The sequence below is a fragment of the Astatotilapia calliptera genome, chromosome 9 (genome assembly GCF_900246225.1).
Source record: "Astatotilapia calliptera chromosome 9, fAstCal1.2, whole genome shotgun sequence".
Classification (NCBI taxonomy): domain Eukaryota; kingdom Metazoa; phylum Chordata; class Actinopteri; order Cichliformes; family Cichlidae; genus Astatotilapia; species Astatotilapia calliptera.
In genome coordinates this window covers 24995439-25016078 of record NC_039310.1, presented here as the reverse complement: position 1 = coordinate 25016078, position 20640 = coordinate 24995439, and the positions used below count along the sequence as shown (strand labels likewise).

The 20640-nt window shown below is 39.4% G+C and overlaps 1 protein-coding gene across 5 annotated transcripts in view; it reads left to right on the top strand.

Moving 5' to 3' along the window:
- The window catches only part of LOC113029322 (collagen alpha-1(XVIII) chain-like), a 130292-nt gene that overhangs the window by 57453 nt on the left and 52199 nt on the right, over nt 1-20640 (top strand). For 3 of the 5 annotated variants that reach the window (XM_026180148.1, XM_026180150.1, XM_026180146.1), the window contains exons 1-2: nt 8049-8320; nt 8412-8494. In XM_026180148.1, the coding sequence (XP_026035933.1) occupies nt 8283-8320; nt 8412-8494 (121 nt within the window). In that variant the 5' untranslated portion in view covers nt 8049-8282. Of the gene's footprint in view, nt 1-8048; nt 8321-8411; nt 8495-20640 lie in introns of those variants that run through there. The other 2 variants (XM_026180147.1, XM_026180149.1) reach the window with 2 other exon arrangements.

Sequence of the window (20640 nt, the reverse complement as noted above, 5' to 3'; positions counted from 1 at the left end):
AAAAGGTGTAACAGCTGCAACTTTAGTCTTTATTAAACTAGCAAGCACTTTGTAGGCCTACTTCTCTTGGTAGTAGTTAATTCAGTCCATAGCCTAAAAAGAGGTCAGTGGCAAAACCCACCCTGATGGCCATACCCTAGAAAATTCTCCTTTCTGAGTCTTAGAATTTACAAAATACACTCAGTGTTAATATAGTATGAAGTAGGAAATCTCCTTGCAACTACATGTGTCATTCAAATGAATGCAGGCTTAAAACACTTACTTTTTAGCTTCTCTCTGCAAACTCTTCTATTGATAACTGTCCCTTAATGTGTGAAATTGGGAGAATATTTGGGGGTTCTGACATCACTTAACAAGCTTCACTGAAATATTTTCCTCTGATAATAAAGCTAAAACTTTACTCCTGTGACCCTAGTGTATTAGGTTAAGAATTACTGACACAGTACGCTTATGTTGTTATTAAATATCACAGGCCCTGTGACAGGCGACTTGTCCAGGGTGTGTTGCACTCCAACTCTTGCTAAATGGGTGCTTATTGTCAATGAAAAGTAATTAACTAGTAAATCAAGCTGAACATGGGTAAACCCACCAAATGACTTGTAAAAAGACAAAAAATAAACAACTTATAAAACTGTTATACCATTATTAGTAAAGATGATTTCCTAGGACCATGAAAGGTGGATGCTGGAATGTGCCTGATTGTTTTTGCTGCTCATGTGGGTTTGAGCTCACAGAAATCCATGTCTCCCTCTGCTTATGAATCATCCCACACTTTAAGCTGAGAGCCTTCTAAAATTTTGCGTTTAACATATCAAATTACATCCAGATGTTATTCATTTCAGTGTTATTCTAGTGTCGTGCTCTGTGTTCTCATACCTTATATATCAGACAAGTACATACAGAGAAGACGAAGAAGACACTGCTTATAACTTTAATATGACTTGTGCACAGAAAATGTCGTTTCACTGATGAGTTAGCTGTCTGGGCATCAAATGTGGAAAGTAGCTGGAAACAAAAACAAGGCTTAAATGCCCGGTGGTATCCACAATAAACAGAAGCACACACAAATGAATCACAGGGGTAAAATGTGAGTATGTTTTAACACCAAGATTCTCCTCCCCGAAATGAACTATTTTAACACCGTAATCAAATAAAATAGTTGATAGTATATTTATGATGGATATGATGTTGCTAACGACAGCATACAGTAAGAAACTACAAAGTTCCAGCCTGAAATCGAAACACCACCCGTGTTAAGCACGTCTCATTTTTCTGCCTGTTTTCCCCTCTGAGCTGCAGCTGCAGCCAAGCACAGAATGAATGAACAATATCTGGCTGCTGCTGCTACTGAATCCTCTCTGACTGACGTTCCATTACGTTCAGGCTACTTTTATTTATACTTCAAATTCCAAGCAAAATGCAAACACAGTATGACAATTTAACCTCATAATTGCCATGCACTCTGCAGCCTGATCTTCTCCAATCTGCATGCAGTCAGTGTGTTTGCAAGGAGACTGAAGTGTCGCACAAGGCCAGCTTACAGGTCAGACTTTTGGCATTTCACAGTGGAAGCACTTGAGTTTGGCACTTGTAGCCAGGAGAACCAGTGAGGATGATTACACCAGGAGGCAATAATTACCTCCGCATTGTAGCAGTAAATCTAAAGATAAATGTGATTTTAAATGTAACTTGACAATTCTGGCATCTCTTGCTGCTTGGCTCGCTCACCGGCAGGTTAAACACCTGTAAGTGCATTCCTACAAAGTAACAGGGGTGGAGAGGAAACCCTGAAGTGGAGCTACATGATGTGAGCAAATTTCTGTCCCTTGGTTTTTTGGGTAGATCAGGAGGAGTTTTAGCTGTTTATTAGCTATCTGACCACTCAGATTAAGTTATATGGTGTATATGAAGCTTAGTCTGGGTCCTGCCACTGGAGCGAAATAAGTGACAGAAAGTGGATAGATGGACATAAAATGTAAGCATGACAAGCAAGTGTTTATTTCATTTATTTATTTCAGAGACAAACTTCAGCTTTTTTCCTTATCCCAATCTTATAATAGTTTATGATAAGAAAACAAAGGTCTAAACTTTTAGGTACCAGTGCCTTTTATAGTGTTTTTAACCCTAATGTACAGCCTATTTTTCTTTTTTATATGCTGCTTGATCCAGAGCCAAAACTTATTATTTTCTTGGCCAGTTCTAAATTATTAAATATATATTTTTTTGCCTTGTCTGTTGGCTAGGCAGGGTCTAAATTTATTTAAAACCCGTCTTTCTCTTTGAGAAAGCAGTTTGACCTTGTCCCTGTCAATCACTCTGAAACTGAATAGAGAGCCAGTTGCTTGTTTTCACTAGCAGGGCCCCTTTTGTTAATACAGCTTTCTGAATTTCAGCTTAAAGAACATCAGAAGCTTTTTTTTCTATGTTGACCTGAGACACGCACAAGCACATTCTGCCGCTCCACCGTCATCTCACCTCAGAAACCAAGTGCAACCTTTGAACCCTCAATACAAATAATTGTGATCAGGCTTCATAATGCAAGAAACTTCTGTTCCCAACCCCGTGAGCTGTGCAGACCATGTCAGCCATGTCAGAGAGAGATGGTGAAAAGCTGAAAAACGGGAGATGATGAATGCTGAATGTCTGAAAACGCAAAGAAGCCAGTTTATTTTGGTCTGATTTACACCCACTGGATGTGTTTTGCATTAAAGATGACTGAAAGGGTTTCTGCAAGTTTTTATTGATTTTCTTTCATTTAAAAAGAACATGGCATCACCAAAAGAAACATTGGTAAGACTTGCTTTTTCAGACCTTTTGAGACTGAGTAAAATACAAGAAGTTCTTTTTGTCCCTTCTCTGAAAAAGCAAACATTTGGGAGGTTGAACACTAATTTTTAAAAAGGTTATTTTGTGAGTGTTCTTCCTGTGACTGACATTAATTTATTTTTAAAAAGCAGAAAAAGTCAAATGTCATGAATAAAGTCAAGTGAATTCCAGTAGAAAGCATCTTGCAGTTTGGTTTTGTACACTTTGCTTTCACAAGAATATGAAGACTTCAGACAGAAGAAACTGAAAAGTTGTTTAGGAGGAATTTAGCTGCAGAGTTTATTGGCAATCATCTGTGTAGGAGTAGAATTTGATGCAATGCTTGCAGATTATCTGCACACTGGGTAGCATTCAAAATGGAGTAGTCTGAACTCTGAACCATTAGGAGAGATATTGAAAAAGCACCAGTCAAGAAGGATGACTCAAAGACCAGCATCCACAGCTCTGACGAGGTGCTTATCAAATACATGGTTAGCAGATGCAATGTTGATGCCAGAGGTCAAAGGAGAATCGCCAGACTCCTTTTAAACCTACAAAGAGAATAGCAACTCAACTACTACTACCATTGCAACCAAATTATGTAGAAGAGCATCTCTGAGCATGTTAAACATTAAAGCAGAGGGTCTACAGCAGCAAGAATGAGGAACTTCGACTACATGTTGCCAGAATTAGACAACTAGTCTTTTTCTGCTGCACTATTCAGATGGTAGGGTCAGAATTGGGCATTCACAACATGAAAGCATGGATCTATCCCACCTTGAATCAATGGTTGACATTGTTGGTGGTGTAATGATGCTGTGGATATTTTCTTGGCATTTCGGGTTACTTGGTACCAACTGTGCATGATTACAGATTACTTGAGGATTGTTACTAACTGTCTTCATTTCTTTATGACCACAATGAGCCCATATTCACCGTTCACTGTACTCAAATGGCCTCCACAGTCACCAGATCGCAACCTGGTCAAGCATCTGTGGGATGTGGCGGAGATTTACATCGTGGATGGTGTTGCCAAATTGTTGAATCTATACCATACCATTAAAGCACTTCTCAATGCAAAAGGTGGACCTTTAATTGTTCTGCATGTACAAAATGTGTGGGAAAGATTAATTAAGTCTCCAAATTGGCCAGTGTGATTGGAATCGTTTCGTGAAAACCTTTCAAGTTAAATTTGTTTTCTAAAAGAAAAAGCAGTTAAAAGAATCATCTTGGTGACAGTATGGATCACTTCAGAGAGATCTCACCTGCTCTCTGTGTTTTTCTCCTTATAGCATTTATCATCACTGTTCTCACTGCTTTTATCTGAAGGTTAGAGGAGGTAAGATAAGGACTATTGAAATTGCGAGCATGTTTTTGAGCCCATTCCACATTTGTTCAACATTTATCAGTTCTCGGGGCGTCCTCCTGCTTTATTCTACAACACTCTTTCTGTTATCAGATCTCTCTACATCGATTGAGGGCAGTTCAAATATCATCAAAGTAAAGGCAGATTTTTTGACTGTTTCATATCACAATCCATTTAGACTCTTGGTGGTTTTGTCTTATTAAAAATCCCTGACTGTTTTTCAGCAGCACTGCAGTCTGTTTCAAACCACAGACAGTTAAGTCTGAACATGGAAATTCCCTTAAAAAAGGCTATTCTTTACAAACTGAAAGCCAGGCGCTGTTAGCAGATGTTTTCTTTTGGTGCTTTTTGATGTCATCTGGGGCAGCTCGGCCTGCTTTCTCAGAGCTGTTACCTAAAGAGGGATGACGATCTGGTATCTTACTGACTCATACCAGCAAGACCTCAGACTGGACCCCTTTTAAGCTGCTGCCACCCAGAGACTGAAATCCCTTTCTCTCTGTTACTGTTTTCTTTGCATAGAAACGGCGGTCTATTGCTCCTTGTCTTTGTGTTTCTAACATCACGAAGAATTCTCCCTTCACTCTGTTTACTTCAAAATACACAGACTACTATGGAGAGCTCTGAAAAATCTTAGGTGCTCGTGGGTGGAGAGGGGGCGTAATAAGTAATCTTGGCAGCACAGAAAGTTGGTCACTGTATTTTTCAGTCAGGATTTTGCCAGGAACAAACATTAATTAAAAAAAGAGCTTTTCTGACAAGTTTATAAATCGAATCTTCACCACTTTTGTTTCAGATGTCATTTGGAAATTTCTAGTTCGTGTACAAAGAGGGGCTTATTTGCACAGCATCAGTATCCACATGACCACCAGACTTTAATAGGCCATATAACTGTTTTCTTTTATGACTGTTCTCGTTGAAAACAGTATGTTCAAAGAACAAACAGGGATTACCTTGGACTGGGAAATACATTTTAGAGTAAATGTAATTTCAGCCCATATTACTGTCACTGGCAATAGATTGTTCTAGTGGAGAAGGTTGGACACGTACCCTATATTTGGTTAGATCTCTTTTAGGGCTATGGTTATGGATTCCCCTCATGAAACTTTGATAACAGTAACTCATTTATATCTGTTGTTTGAGATGTTTTCGGTTTAGTATTAGGTTAGGGAAAGTTTTTGTGGTTTGTTGTAGATGTACTTATGGATAGCCTGTTTCTTTACTGGATTTTAGGCTTTATAGTTTGCATGTTCTCCCTGTGTCTCTATGGGTTCTCTCTGGTTACTCCAGCTTCCTTTCAAAGTCCAAAGACTTTCATGATTCTGGTGATTCTGAATTGGCCATAGGTGTGAATTTAATTATGAATCTGTCTCTCTGTAGCCTTGTGATGCACAGGTGACCTGTTCAGGGTGTACCTTGCCTCTTACCCTTTTACAGCTGGACAACTGCAACTTCACATCCAAGACAGCTTTTTATTTTAATGGAATAAATCCTCATTAACAAATTATCTAGTATAACAGATCGCATAAAGAAGGAAAGATATGGGTAAAAAGACACTCAGCATCTCATGAAAGCGCTGGTCAGTCAGTATGATGTCAGTTATGTGAATAAAGCTTATCATAGTTTCTGCCTCACTAATAGCATCACTCACAGTCCATGATGGCTCTTATCTGTCTGAGCCGTCAGAAGCAAGGTCTGAACACATCCTTATCTGTCCTCCCCTCGACCACATTGGCTCCTGCAGACAGACCGGCGGGGGTTTGCGTGCGTTTGTTTAAAGCAGATTCCATTTTGCTCCCGTATGAAGTGCTCTTCAGTCCAGACACTGGGTCTGATGAGTCACCAGAGGTGTTATCACAAGCAGAAATGATTAACCTATTATCACAAAATTCCTTTGCAGTGTGTGCCACATTGTCTGCTATTTCTGCTATTCTGACTTTATTTTTATATCATAAGACGCCCAAAAATGTGGATTTTAGCAATCTCAGGATCTGATGAGTTTACTGTTTTTGACGGTGAGTTAGATATTGTAGTTTAAGCACACTTTGATGGGTAGCAGTCAGCCTGTGAGCTGTGAAATAGTGCAATTTTGTCAAAGCAGCTGGCATGTCAGGTGTCCTTTAGTGTCAGTGGTGAGATGCACCTGGTCATGCCAATGGAGAGATGAGACATATACTGGTTCTTGGAGTCAATGGAAACCCTTAAGTGCTGATTTTCAAAGTGTAGGAATAATGTTTACCCCTTTTCATGAACCTAGTCAAGAAGCTCTGATGCCTAAAACTGACTAAATAGCGAGTGAAAACAGAAGCAAAGTTCACAAAAAATCTCTAAATTGAGAAATGTGCTAAATGTTGTTATTTTTTGGATTTAATTTCTAGTTGATGCCCTAGACAGTGAATGCACTGGCAGATCAGGGGTGGACTGAAAGTAAAAAAAAAACAAAACAAAACCTTTGTATCAAGAAGGCAGCTCCAAATATGAGGACTTTTATGGTAAGCAACAATTATGATTCACTCATGAATACAAACCCTTACCCTAACCCCCAATCCTAACCCCCTAACCCTAAATTAACCTTATAGTGTATTCAATATGACCTGAAACTACTGACCCAAGTTCATAACTGTTTTCCCATACCCAGATTTCTATATAACCAGAAGTCTTTTGGAAACTATAGGAGTCACCAGGGTTTAAAGTAGGGTGAAAGAATCTGGAACAACATTCAGCTAATGAGTGATTCAATGTGATGAAGTGCCTCTGTGCCTTGAAAATATAGGATGGGTAGGTGTGATATCATTATATTTCATGCAAACGGCTGAGCTTTTCTTCAAAGGGGGTTTTAGCTCACCCTTGAGGAGACGGTAAAACGTTTAAACGTATGAGAGGCTTAAAGTTGATGCTTTTAAGCGTCTGATCGGGTTTCCTTCTGGGCGCATCCAGGCATGTTCAAAGGGTAGAACCCAGGAAAGACCTACAAGAGGCTGGGGAGACAAAACTCCTAACATGGCCCACGATGACCTGCTGCAGGAAGAGCTGAAAGGGTGTGTCTATGGAGGACAAAGCAGTGATTTGGAAGTCAAAATAAAAGATGGATGTTAGAAACTAAATTTCATTTCTTCCCCCCCTTCTCACCGTCTCTTCTCCCCTTTGGTTTTCTTTCTCTCCCTCTCTTTCTTTCATTCTCTCTCCCTGTCCTATCCCCCAGTCATGTCTGTCCCGTTTGTAGGAACTGAAAATAAAATAAATTCATAATTATAATAAAGGTCAATCAAATGGACCAATATGGCAAGGCCATGATGATCCACTTGGTAAAATAAATCCGCTTGGCATCTTTCTTGGCCTTAAGACAACAATTCTGATGGCTAAAGATCCAAACGGGACACACACAAAAAGAAGAAACTAAATTTCATTCAAAATGACAAGAAAAAATTATTTTCCGTGCCAATATTTGTTTGGAAGGAGAACCAGACTTCTAATAATCCAGGTGCTGCTGTGGATTAGGGGATTCTGCTTTTGGTGGGCTGAACCTGACAAAGAGAACGCACTGAAGTGATGCCAACAAATAATGTAAGCTCTGCTCTAAGCTATCTGAATATTTGCTTTGACCCTGACAGAAGTTCTTGTCTTTGCTTAAAGAAAGCTTTGAATGCTGCAGATGTTACAGTGTCTTCCCCCAGCAAGTCAAGGCCACACAAAAAGTGCTCCCAAGTGCTGAGAAAGTGAGAGAAACCACACCAGTGAAGGGGAGCAGGAGAAAAGGTGGTGTGTGTCTCTGGTGGAAGGGGGGGTGGTTTAACTGGAGTGTGTTAATTTGGATCTGGAGTTGAGATGTCTGAGGGGAGGGCTGGATTAGAAAGCGGTGGTCCATAGAGGAGACGCTGGGAGTCAGATTTCAGCTTTACGAGGGCCCCTTGAGTCCCGATTCACTGAAGCTGCCTTTGTTTGACTGAGAACCAGAGAGCGAGCGAGAGAGAATCAGGGGGCAAGAGAGAGGAGGAGGAAAGAGCAGTTTTTAGTCTGGAGTGAATGAGAGCGAGGCAGAGTGAGCTCCATCTCTCTCTCTCTCTCTCTCACTGTCTCTATCAGCACCACATAGAAACGGGGCAACTTTAGCATGGACATAAACTCACCAACACTAAAGATGACTCCACGGTAAATGAAACCCACTGTGTTTTCTGTAAAGAAGTTGAATTAATGAACTTTTAGCAAGTTTTCTTATTCCTAAATTGTGTTTTTTGTGCAGCATTCTTCCCTGGCTCTTTGGATTATTTCTCCTTGCCCTCCGGTTCTGCTGCCATTGCTCGTCTGCCTATCAACTGCTGGACGGTATGTGGCTGTTGACTGTTTTTTTTTTTTTTTTTTTTCCTTGTTGTTTGTTTGTTTGTTTTTTTTGGTTTTTTTTCCTACTGTTGGCAAACTTTCTGCTGGTTCAGAGGTTTTTCAGCTGTTGAATATGAATGATGGAGCAGTTGCTCTCTAGTCCTGAAAGGGACTTTTCTGTTACTTAAAAAAAAGTGTGTGTAAATATTATTCTGTTGATAATGTGGTTAGCTGAGTAGTTTAGGACATTTTAGATTTAATTAATGTTCAAGTAATAGAAATGTTGATGTTTCAGCTTTCAATGTTGTATATTTGACCACATTTAAAAAGACAGCGTAAGATTTCTTTTAAGTCTCTGGCTGTTGTTTCTCCCTTTCACTACAACTCTTCTAGGCTCTTTACTCACATGTTGGTGATAATTAAAGTGCAAAGACCCTGGAGATGTCTTGAGAGTTTAAGCCTGTTTTTTGAAGTGGTGTTCAAAATGTGGCCCCAGTTTGACATCCTAGGGGATGTTTTATATTGGTGTTATAAGACCAGGTTTACTTGAGCAGGAGATACATGAAGGAGCCTTAAATGTCTAATGAAGAAACATATACTGCCCTACACTGAGGAGAACTAGGCTACCATTGGTGTGACATAATTGTCACCACTCTCTAAAGTTTATTCTCTACTTGGGTATATTTTAGGCCAGTTCAACCCACCTGCAGACCTATTCATAAAAGCCCAATTGAAGTCAATGTGATCACAGACCAGCTGATCATCAGAAGATCTGGTGCCTAAGTTCAGTTGGGATGGTTCTTGAGTCACCTTACACAACACTGATTATAATGCAGATTTAGGGAGGATGAGGTGGAGGTGCGATGGATGGATGTGGACACATACTGGCATTCCCAAACTCTTTGGCAAACCAGTGCTTTTAAATTTATAGCATTGATGCAAGCGAGGGAGACTCCTTTAGGCTTCTGTTCCATATTATTTCTTGAGTTATTTCTTGGCTGACTTGTTTCTCTGATCCCGTGTGCAGTGCTTTGCTGTTTCTGGAGACTGTTTTCACAGCTTAAACCTAGATTTTCTTTGTAGTGATTAATACATCACTCAGGACACTTTAACATGTTTCCAATTAGTGCTGGAAGACTTGCAGATTTTCTTTTCCATTGCAACTGGATACCAGTAAAACCTCACAATGTACGTATTGACAGAAAAGCTCTGCACTCAGTAGCACTGCATAATTAAGCGAGTGAAGATGATGCAATGCTGAGCATTGGAAGGTGCATGTCATAGATGACAGTCATTGCCAATTATCTCTGAGATCCTCACTTTATTAGTTTTCATGCTATGCTTCAGACAGACAGGCCAATATACCATCACTGCTTTCGTCAGTGTGCTGGAATCCAGATTAGCATTTTGCAGTTATCTGTAAGGATAGCTTGACCTGTGTAAACCACAAAGACCCCCATGTCACAAGAGCAGCATTGTCCAGGCTTAGCTAAATGATTACAGGGTCTCGTTACCTAATGTGGCCCTTATGGAGCTTAGTGGTCTTGCTTATATTAGGAATTAAACACAACCTATGCTCCTGCTGGCTTAAAACAATGTGTGACCACTTTTAATAAGCATGTCCTCTTAAGAGATAAATGGAATATAATCGCGTGGGAATGAAAACAAGCTCTAAATGTGCTCTGCATCCAAGCTGAACTGGTGTTGATGTGTGTGAGGAGGTGGGTGGTGCTAAAACAAATTTTCAAAAATGTGATTTCATTGTCCAGTTTCCTTTACTGTAGATCCTGCAGATGTTGGGTGAGCCAGAGGCTCCATTCTCAGGCTGTTTGTGTTCTTGCCATATTTATAATCCTCTGCCATGATTCACTTTTTCAAGACAGGGGGAAAAAAGCAGAGTGTGCTTGCGCACGCTGGCTCACTTGCCCGAGAGAGCACCAGGGACACATATTTCCAAGCTGCATGTTGTAAATATCCTTAAACAGAGCTGTCGCTGTGGCAACATTCACGTTTCTGTGCATGATTTCAAAAAGGAGAAAATGATATAATCCTTTCTCTTAGTGTGAAATAGTGCAAACTGCTTTTCTTAGCTATGTCTGTTACTAATGTGTGAGAATGGTTTTCAGCTGGAAGCATCAGAACTAAAAGCTGGAAACACAAAGAGAAATTCCATGACTGGAACATTACAGCATCTGTCAGTGAATGAATAAATAAGTTATGTATTAAAGTTACATGAGTCATTTGAACTAACCAAGTGGCTAAAAAGTTAAGCCAACATAGCAGTGCCAAAAACTGCAGTTCTTTGAATGGCTAATTTAAGCTAGCCCCAAAAGTGAGTCAGTTTTCAGACTCCCATGTTATCATGTCCAGGTCTGCAGCAAACGTTTATATATAAAACAGCTTTAGTATACAATATATTGCTAATTACCATCCGTCATAACATTTGTGAGAGAGATGAATGTACAATAGTCACTTTTTTAAAGCCTTTTAAAGATTTTGTTATCTTTCAAGGTTTTCTTGTAGTGCAATAATTTCACAAAATGATTGCTGTGCAGGTAATTGTGGTTAAAGACGCTTGATACAGTATGTGCCTGTGTGATGAATCTTCGTAACGCAACGTCCTGACATGAGCTGATAACTTGGAGCGGTCACTTCAAGGATCCAAAAATCCAATATATGGAAGGCTACACATGCTCAGGGTTTTAAAAATGGGACATTGTGTTGAATGTGTAGACGTATAGATTTTCTATTAAATTTGAAGTTAAATATGTTGAGAACACCATTTTGAAAATCCCATTAATAAGTAAAGAAACTCTTTACTTATTAAAGTAAAGAGTTTAATAAGTAAACTCTTTAAAATAAATTGTAAAAAATAAATGGTTTTACAATTTATTTTACAAAAATAAATTGTAAAACCACTTTGGTCCAAGATGAAAAGGATCCAAATATCAGCCCTATTGTTTTCATATCCAAAATAATAATAAATGAATACCTGCCAGGGTACTCCCTGTTTTCAATCTTCACTAATGAGTGCATATGCATATATAGAGTAGCAACTCTGTATGTGCACTTGCACATGCATGGGTTTATATACGTCAAAATGAGTACACGCATGCAAAGCTCTCCAGCTGGTGTCCACATGGTAATTATTGTCCAATGATAATGGTTTTAATTATCTGAAGCAAAATAAACGTCCAGGACAGTGAACAATGAAGGATGATAAGACAGTGTGGCTGATGATGTGAGTATAAGAGAATGTGGTGATTACACTGAACTTGGTGCTGAGGGTAATTATAGTGATCAGGGTGATTATGATGAAGACAATGGTGGCGATGATTATCACAAGATTATTGTCATGATGCAAGTCCTTAGAGAGGTTAAAGGGTGTTGTTAGAAGTATATTACCGATATAGGAAAAAATAGGGTGGGGGATGACTGTGGTTTGCACACATGACCCACATTTGACTTTTGTATGAAGCTGTTTTGAATGAGAAAATGTTGAGCCAGAAGAAAACCTCAAGTTTAAATATATAAACGTGTTGCAAAATAAAACAGAATTTAAAAGAGATTGATTCTCACACCAAAGCAAAGCATTTTTTCTCCTGGTAAACACAGGCCTGTTTTCTGTTTATCTCATATTTGCTCTGTGAAGGTCATCAGGGTAATGAGGTTAGACTTGCATCAGAGTAACAAACAGGGTGCAATAAAACAAGCAACTTTTACTGACCTCAAGATTATCACTGGCAAAAGAACCAAACGATAGATTCAATTTAGGTCACTCAAGTATAAAAGAGTTGATTTAACTCACTGAAATGTCAACCTTTCTCCAAAAACTACTTTGGTGTTAAACCACCAAAGATTGGTTTTGTAGCTGGAGGCTTAGCTGCACAGTGCTGGATATATTTCCTGGGGAGGTATCATGATTTGTCAGTGTCAGATGAAGACTTCAAGTGTGATGAAAACAATGGAAATGGAAATAAATCTTTGTGGAAGTACCAGGCTTCTGTAGCTCCTAATTTTAGCTGGAAGCCGCTGGATTATTGCTGCATTAACCAATAAAAAGAGGAAGATCTCAGTGTAACTCTTATTAATCCAAAAGCCTTGGTTTCATAGTAGCTGATGAAATTCACTCTATTATATGACAATAAAACCTGTAGATCCAGTCTTAATCATAGTTTTAATAATACATGCATGCTGACACTGACTATAAGGAAGCATTATGTAATAGCAATATGTAATATTTCCACATCCATTTGGTCTTGATTCTGACTTGATGAGATCCTGGTTTGGCTCCAGTTTTGATGTGGGTCATCTAGATTGTGGGCTTGAACAGAGGTAACATGTCAGCTTTTGATTATTAAGACTGTTATTAAAACTACTTCATAGGGAGATTCTCAGCCCTGTCCAACTGTGATTTCATAGCTAAGCAAAAAACCCCTACATACAACATTTGAGGCTTTAAAAGTCTGTAACATTTTCCGATTAAAATAATAAATGTCCAGTTTCCATCCACAAGATGACATAGCAGACAAGTGAGTCAACTCATAAAATACTGAGCTTGTATTTCTTGGGAAACATCACAACAGCGAGGTCCGAGCACAAAAGCTGTCACCAAAAAGGAAACAATCAGGTGATATCACTCTGACTACCACCGAATGTTAAGAGAGGCCAGCTGTTTCTTTGACCACATCCACGTGTTTATAAACCGTGACAAATTTGCCAATGGGCCGTACGAGGTTACACCGTATAAATAATGCTGCCTTTGCTTTTTTATGCTGCAATGATGTGCTGTAACTGACACGTGTTTTCCTCTGAGATGTTCAACTCACATGAAAATGAATTAACTGTTGGAAGCACTGCCATAACAAATCAAACGTTTGCTTTAGCTTGCTAATGCACTTAGTCTTGTATACCTTTTGGTTTTGGCTCAGGAAAAGTTTAGCAAATCACATCAGAATTCTAGTTTGTTTCAGTTCAAGACTGCCTTTTATAATCTAAAAGGCAAACATTACATTATTTCCAGTACTACATAGCAAAAAGATGCGCATGCACAGAATTCAAACCATGGTTGTGCAGGTTATGAAAAAGACCAAATATGCTCACTAGTTTTTCTTTGAACTTCATGGGAAGGTGACCAAATAAACAGAAGAAAATCTTGCACATGTCTACCTTCAAGACTTTGTGACAAAACACCTATCTAACCACAAACTGCACGTTAAAAATGGCTGTACAAAATCCACAAATTTCTGTACTTTTCACACTTTAAATCTGCACTTCTAGAAGTTGTTTCTGCAAACTATTACATGTATCGACCTGTCATTTTGTCTTCTGTTACTTATCCGAGTGTGAATCACATCAGTCCAAGCAGTGATACCCAAACATCCCTTTCTCCAGCCACTGCCTCCAGCCTTTCCAGGGGGTCTTCGAGGTATTTCTAGGTCAGCCTAGAGATGTAATTTCTTCACTCTGGGGTCTCCTCCCAGCAGGATATGCCTGAAATGTCTCACCTAGTCGACGCTGAGGAGTTATCCTAAACATTTAGACACTGGAAAATGACCTATTCACCCTCTTTTATAGTCATTTAGGCATAAGACTATGTGGCCTCATGTGTCCCTTCTTGAGATAAGAGTTGAACCATTCTTGTGGCTGTTTACACTTTCCTATGTCAGCAAGCTCAAACCGATTCAAGATGTACTGTGGCTTGTTTTTGTTGCAGTGTCTGCAGCCCAGGTTATTACTGTTTACTTCCAACTTCCATATTTGGTCCACTGTACCAACTGCTGTCTTCATCTGGATTGTATTTCATTCATCACTTGTGACTGATTGTCATGTGGTCTTGATCTTGTCTTTTTTGATTTCTTTTTCTAATATTCTCATTAAAATCTTTCAAAATGAACACGAGACCATGAAAACGCAGCTACAAAGACACTGGCTGTGTGCTGCTGACAATAACACTTTGAGGAAAGCTGCTATACAGCCTGTATTGGGGCCTCTGCAAGTGATCCAAAAGAAACCCTTAACTAAAAACACATGCATTATCCTGGAGGGTAAACAGGAATAGCTAAATTTGTCCTGGACAAAACAAGCCACTATTTTAAGTGGCAGTCTGTGTGGGATGAGATGAATGACTTCAAGGCATGAAACCTGACAACAAACACAGGATGTGTTAAGTATAGCAAGTTTCTGTGTGGGAAGATAAAGGTGTGATCGCTAATGTCACCTTGACCTCCCTTCTTGGTTTTTAAGTCTTTTTTTTGGAAATTGATGGAGCATGTTGGCAAGTTCAAATTCCTAAGATAACTTATCTTTACTAAACCTCTCATTAATTCTTATCTGAACATCCATTGTCGCTCCTTTAAATCAAAGCTTTGGCCATCAAAGGGTTTTTTTCATCCTCAATACTGGAGCTGCAAACACTTTGTTGGATGTTGTCAACTGTTTTCTTTTCCTTGGTCTTTAATCCAGCACTGGATGAAGAGGATCAAACAGCTCTGCGCTTTGACTCCTTTACCGACTGTCGCTGCTGTTTGTGTCTGGAAAATATCAATACTCTTATTCAATATAAAATAGATTGTTTTTCTTAATGACATTTAAGAGAGAGAGAGAGAGAGAGAAAAAGAAAAACACAGATTGAAGACGTCCGTACTTTATGACATTTTGTTCAGCTTTTCCCTTAATGATGAATTCTATTATTCCCAGGAGTTTGTCTTTATAGTGCTACTAGCAGATCAAAGTCCTTCCTTTTTCCGTGCGAAATCTCTGCAAAGTCTAATGTGCATGAAAATCACAGATACAGACAGTCCTTGTGGTCACACAATTAATCCCATGACAATTTTTTTGCCCAAAATTATTCTGACATGTGGTTTTGTTTGGGAAATTCCTTAAAATTTGGCTGATTTTTTTTTTTTTTTTAATTTTTGCATCACTTGGTATGAATTCTGTTTCTGTTGGGTCAAAATGTCCCACCCCTGCTATAGATTCCCATAAACCCTTTCTTTTGGCAGCATATCTCAGAGCCTTGCATTAATAGACTTCTATGTAGTACACTACTAGTGTACTGTGTAAATGTTGACAATATAGTGCTGCCTGAGATCACACAAGTTGTGCACAAAGTCACATTATGACTGAAGCCTTTAACCATGATTGCCATGCTGTTTAACTTATTTTAGAAATGTTTACAACTATGTATGCTACAGATACTGCAGCTTACTGTAGTGTTACTGTAGTATTACTTTAGCACAGATTTATCTAGGATGTTGAAGATAAAATGCATATTAACCAAAAAACAGCAAAACAACGTTGATAGCTAGCTAGAAGTGGTATCGCCATGAACATTAGCTATGTATCTTCCCTACTAGCTGAAATTTAGTTGTTGGTCTCTATCCTTTTGCTGCTTTTGGACTGTTGTGTCTTTAATATTCAGGCACATGTAGCCATGAAGCCAACAAGGAGGTACAAAAACTGTACGTTTTTATGTTTTGCAGATATAAGACCATGTGACATGAACTTGTTAGCCATTCTGGATGTGTGACAATCACAGTGACCATGTACGATCAAGTGAGAAAGACACCAGTCACACAGGCCTAGAGACTGGTCCTTAACCAGTTGACAACCACCGGTCATGTGGGAAAAATGAGTATTCCCAGTCCGGTTGTGATTTGTTGCTAGAGGTTGATGGCAGTCCTGGGAAAATAATTTCCAAAGCCCCAGGCCTACAGACAGCCAATCACCGAGGGAAAATGTGTATTCCCCAACTGGATGACTGAGAACCTTCACAGACATGTATTTCCCAACCAGATTGTGATTGCTTTGGTTGCTACCACTACTAAGCTATGTGCACATGACATCACACAAGAAACCCCAATATGGTAATGAGACCAAAGATGTCACTGTGGCTGTGTCTAGTTTTTATACAGTCTAAGCTGTGAACACACATATGCAATCAAAGTAGGTACTGTAGGACCCAACAAAGAAGTGTGTTAAATGTACTTTTTTTTTTAACTGTGGCCAAATCTTAAGTGACATCCTGGTTGACCATTCATGGGTTGTGCATCACTTCTGCTGTAGATGCTACAACTGGATTTCTTTGATTGGAAGGTAACTGAAAAAATATTAAGAAAAATCTTCTTTTATGAAAACCCCTGTTATTGAAGTACCTTTGAGAAAGTACCTTTGCTGTCTGTCCTTGAAGAGCTGTTTAATGGCAAAAGCCAGAGAAAAAAACTTGCTCGGCAGTAAGTACTGGAACATCACAGTAGTTAAGTATGGTTATAGCTATAAACAGATGTTGCTGAACCACAATACATTATGTGTTTGTGTATGTTGCATAAAGTATGACTCAGAATCTAAACCTGTAAGTCTTGCTGTGTTCGTGTAGGCAATGGGATGATGAAAGGCTGTCGTCAGAAGGGCTTAGAGGTGAATCAAAACTCCAATTAATGTCAATGTAATGTGGTCTGAATCGCCATGTTTATTTTTCTGGGAGAGGCCAGCTTCCTGGCTTTTGCACTACAGAAGGCCAATGGGTGAAAACATGGAATTTCTAACAGTATGGAAATTGTCCGTCAGGCCGGAAAGATACAGTCGAAACAAGCAGGTGTCTGTTCAGCTGTGTGGGGACGAGCGAGAAGGCATGCCCTGTCATAGTGCAAAGGAGCATCTGAGTCTGTGATGAAGTCATAGAGTGAACAACTGCATTGTGTCTCAAAAACATGCTTGCATGTGAGGATTGGGGGTGTCATTAATGTACCACAGTGCTTTTTCTGTATGGATAGCAATGAGAAAATTACTGGGTTTTTGTTTAGTAGTGCATACTTGCCTGTATAAGGGGATGTTGTTGTATAGGTATGTAGCACATTGTTACCGTGTGTGCTGCAGGAGGAGGGCATTTGTAATGACAGAGGAGTCATCAGTGAGGATAGATTTATGAGGCATCCTTTCCTTTCCAGTTTTCCTTTCCTTCGCTCTAAAAAAAGACCACCTTTACCCTCGAGCTTGTTTCCTGCTTTAAACCAGGATGATGATGTTAGTGAAGATAAGAATGTGTTGCTCATTCATTCTGAGCCAATTTGTTCCATCAGCCAAGGGGACTGAAGGTGGCACTTTAACATCGACTCTTTAACTAATCATCCGCAATTGTTGAAAAGGTAGTACGTTTCCGTTCACTCCAAAGTGACCGACATTTATCTGCTGCTGGGACCGCCTTCACTCTTCTGCAAAGGCTTCACGCAGGATTTTGGCTGCAGGGATCCTCTCTCATTCTGACACAAAAGAACAAAAGTAAAGTTGGGCTTTGATGATGGGCGATAAAGCATGATGCTGTTGCAATTCATCCCAAAGGTGTGTGATTGAAGTAGGGCTCTGTGCAAGCTATTGAATTCTTTCACACCAAATCATGCATTATCTCTGTGTTATGCAGGACGGAGGTATGGTATACATATGGTGTCTACATATGTTTGGTTGTGTAATCCAATTTGTTTTGCTTTTTTTCAATTTTTTCTTATCTTTGCTCACGCTTGGCAGACTTTAAGTAGGGTGTACTGAGTCACAGTTCAGCTGTTGTACTGGTATACTGTCCCAGCCTTGAACCTCCATGGTTCTTGCCTCCTGTCTAGCTGATAGATGGCTTGTGGTCATCAGCACAACAAAAAAAAAACAGACTTCAAAGAACTTCTCATGTTTAAACTCGTCACCGCAGAAACCTGAACTTTGAATACTTTAACTTTTCTTGCCTTGTTCTTGTGTTTACCCCATGTAAACACCACCTGCTTGATTCCTAAAAGGAAGCCTGCATGATGCCTTTTTTTGATGAATTTCACTGAAATTAGAGCAGGATGGGTGTTTCTATTTGCCACCCCGAAGTGTAACATTGTGAGATCAGTATAAACACAGGCAATGGTGAGAAGTCGTAGAAGAAGTATTTCCCGGAGAGAATCTGTAGGGAGGATCTCGATTATTTCACAGTGGGTGGTGGGATTAGCGGCGGTGTCTGTGTACACTCAGCTGGTCTGCAGCTGGGATGTTTGTGAGCACGCTGTCGATTCACTTCCTGAAAATCGCAACACAAACCTAGCTGATGGTTTGGTTTCAATTTACCTTCATTGTCTCACCTCCACTGGCAAGTAAACATCAACAAACATCTGTCTCAGTTTCAGGCCCTCTCTTCTTGAGTCTTTCATGCCATTTCTCTCTATTTGCTTTCTTTAACATGCAATCATCAACAATAATAAAAGAAATGGTCTGTGTCAGTTTCTCACTTTGGTTTGTGGTTTGCTCTCTGCTGCTGTTCTTGGTCTTAAGCTCTTATTAGCACTCCTAGTGCCTATGTTGGTGCACGTGCTACACTATTTCTTTCATGCCTCGCTAAAACCATAAGTATCTTTCCATCATTTTCCATCAAAAATAAATGAATAAATAAATAAGTGACAGTAAATCTGTTTTGTTGCAGCATATGAGGTGGTTTAAGAGCAGGCAAGATACAATGAACAATGGATATGCAAGCTTAAGGATCATTTCCACATTTACAAAGAAAAAGTGTTTGACTGGAGCTTGGTTGTGGGTTTTAAGTGGGCTACTTTAGAGGGCAGTAAACATAACCCCAAGCCTGTGTGCTCTTACAAATCAAGTCAAACATCTAGAATCTGATTTCTTCAGTTGTTCCAGCTTTGACTGAAGTCTTGGGCTTGTAATGAGTCACATTTGTTTTGTACATCTCTGGCTGAAATGTATTGAACGATGGAATTTGTTTTTCTTGTATCCGGCATCATTTAAGCTCAAGGCGTGTCCACACTTATTGCGTTCTCTGCAATTTTTGTCAATCAAGTGTAATTATAAAACATCTGAAATGGTCAGAACATTTTCTGATACTCCCACGGGGCTTCTAAATGTCCATACAAAATGCTCGAGTGTTGATGAGGACGAGCACTTGGGTGTTCTCCATTTCTGTGTGCTCTGTCATCCTCGCCAGTGCTAGATTACCCATAATTCTGTAGCACAATGCTGCCCTCAGTTCTGAAACATTTAAGATGACCCCATTTTAGTCTGAGCAGAGAAGTGTTTGTTTGATTATTTCTCCACCAACTTATGTGTTTTAGATGTGTTTGTCCACTTTTGATAAAACTGCACTTCGTACTTGTATCACCACAGTTTGAAAATGAGAAATATCTTTTTTGCTGTCAAGCAAAGCAATCCAAAAGCTAACATGAATATGTTTGTTAACTAAAAGTAGTTCTATTTAGCCTTAAAGCTTTTTAGCTTTGCTATCACATTCTGATTATCCTCAGTGTTGGGTTAAGAGATAAAACACAAGGATACAGTCACATTTTCTTGTTATTTTAAACCAGTGGTTCTTAACCTTGTTGGAGGTACCGAACCCCACCAGTTTCATATGCGCAGTCACTGAACCCCTCTTTAGTGAAAAATAAAATATGATATTTTTCAAATTCAAGACATAGATATGTTTTTTACTGGTGCACAAAATGAGCCGTGCATGCGTGCCTGAGATCAACTCACCGAACCCCTAGGGTTCGATCGAACCCAGGTTCAGAACCACTGTTTTAAATATTTGTTGATTAAGTATGTAAAGGCAGTGGAACTCTATGCTGCTAAAGTTCCTAATTTTAGTAATTTAAGGTTGATTTTGATGTGAAAAACCAATCTTTAATAATTCTTTTGATTAAACCCTTTGCTAGTAGTATAGTAGCAAAGAGGCTTGGACAGAAACTTCAAGTACTTCTCTAGGTGACTTTGGAGACGTTTGTTTTTCTTCTTCTTCAGGTCTTGGTTGAACAATGCTGTCATCACTCAATGCCTCAGGCAACATCAGACATCCCAGGCTGGTGCCCAGACCCCTAAAGCTTTCAACAGCTTCTTTTGACCAGAGCAGAAAGAAAAACATATCAATCTTCCAAAAAGGTTTCTAACTCAAGAGCAAGTTCAGCCCCAGAGAACAGTCTTGATGTTTTCACTGCACTTAATTGAAAATGTCTACCTTTTAACTATAATTGGCCAGGCTTTTAGATCAACAAGAAACCAGAGATGACAACGTAATTGGGGTCATGAGATTACTTATCAAATTTCGGGTCAGACAGAGCAGTTTTGTCAGTGCCATAAGCCGTCCATTGTGTCGCTCCCAAACATTTCAACAGCCTCTC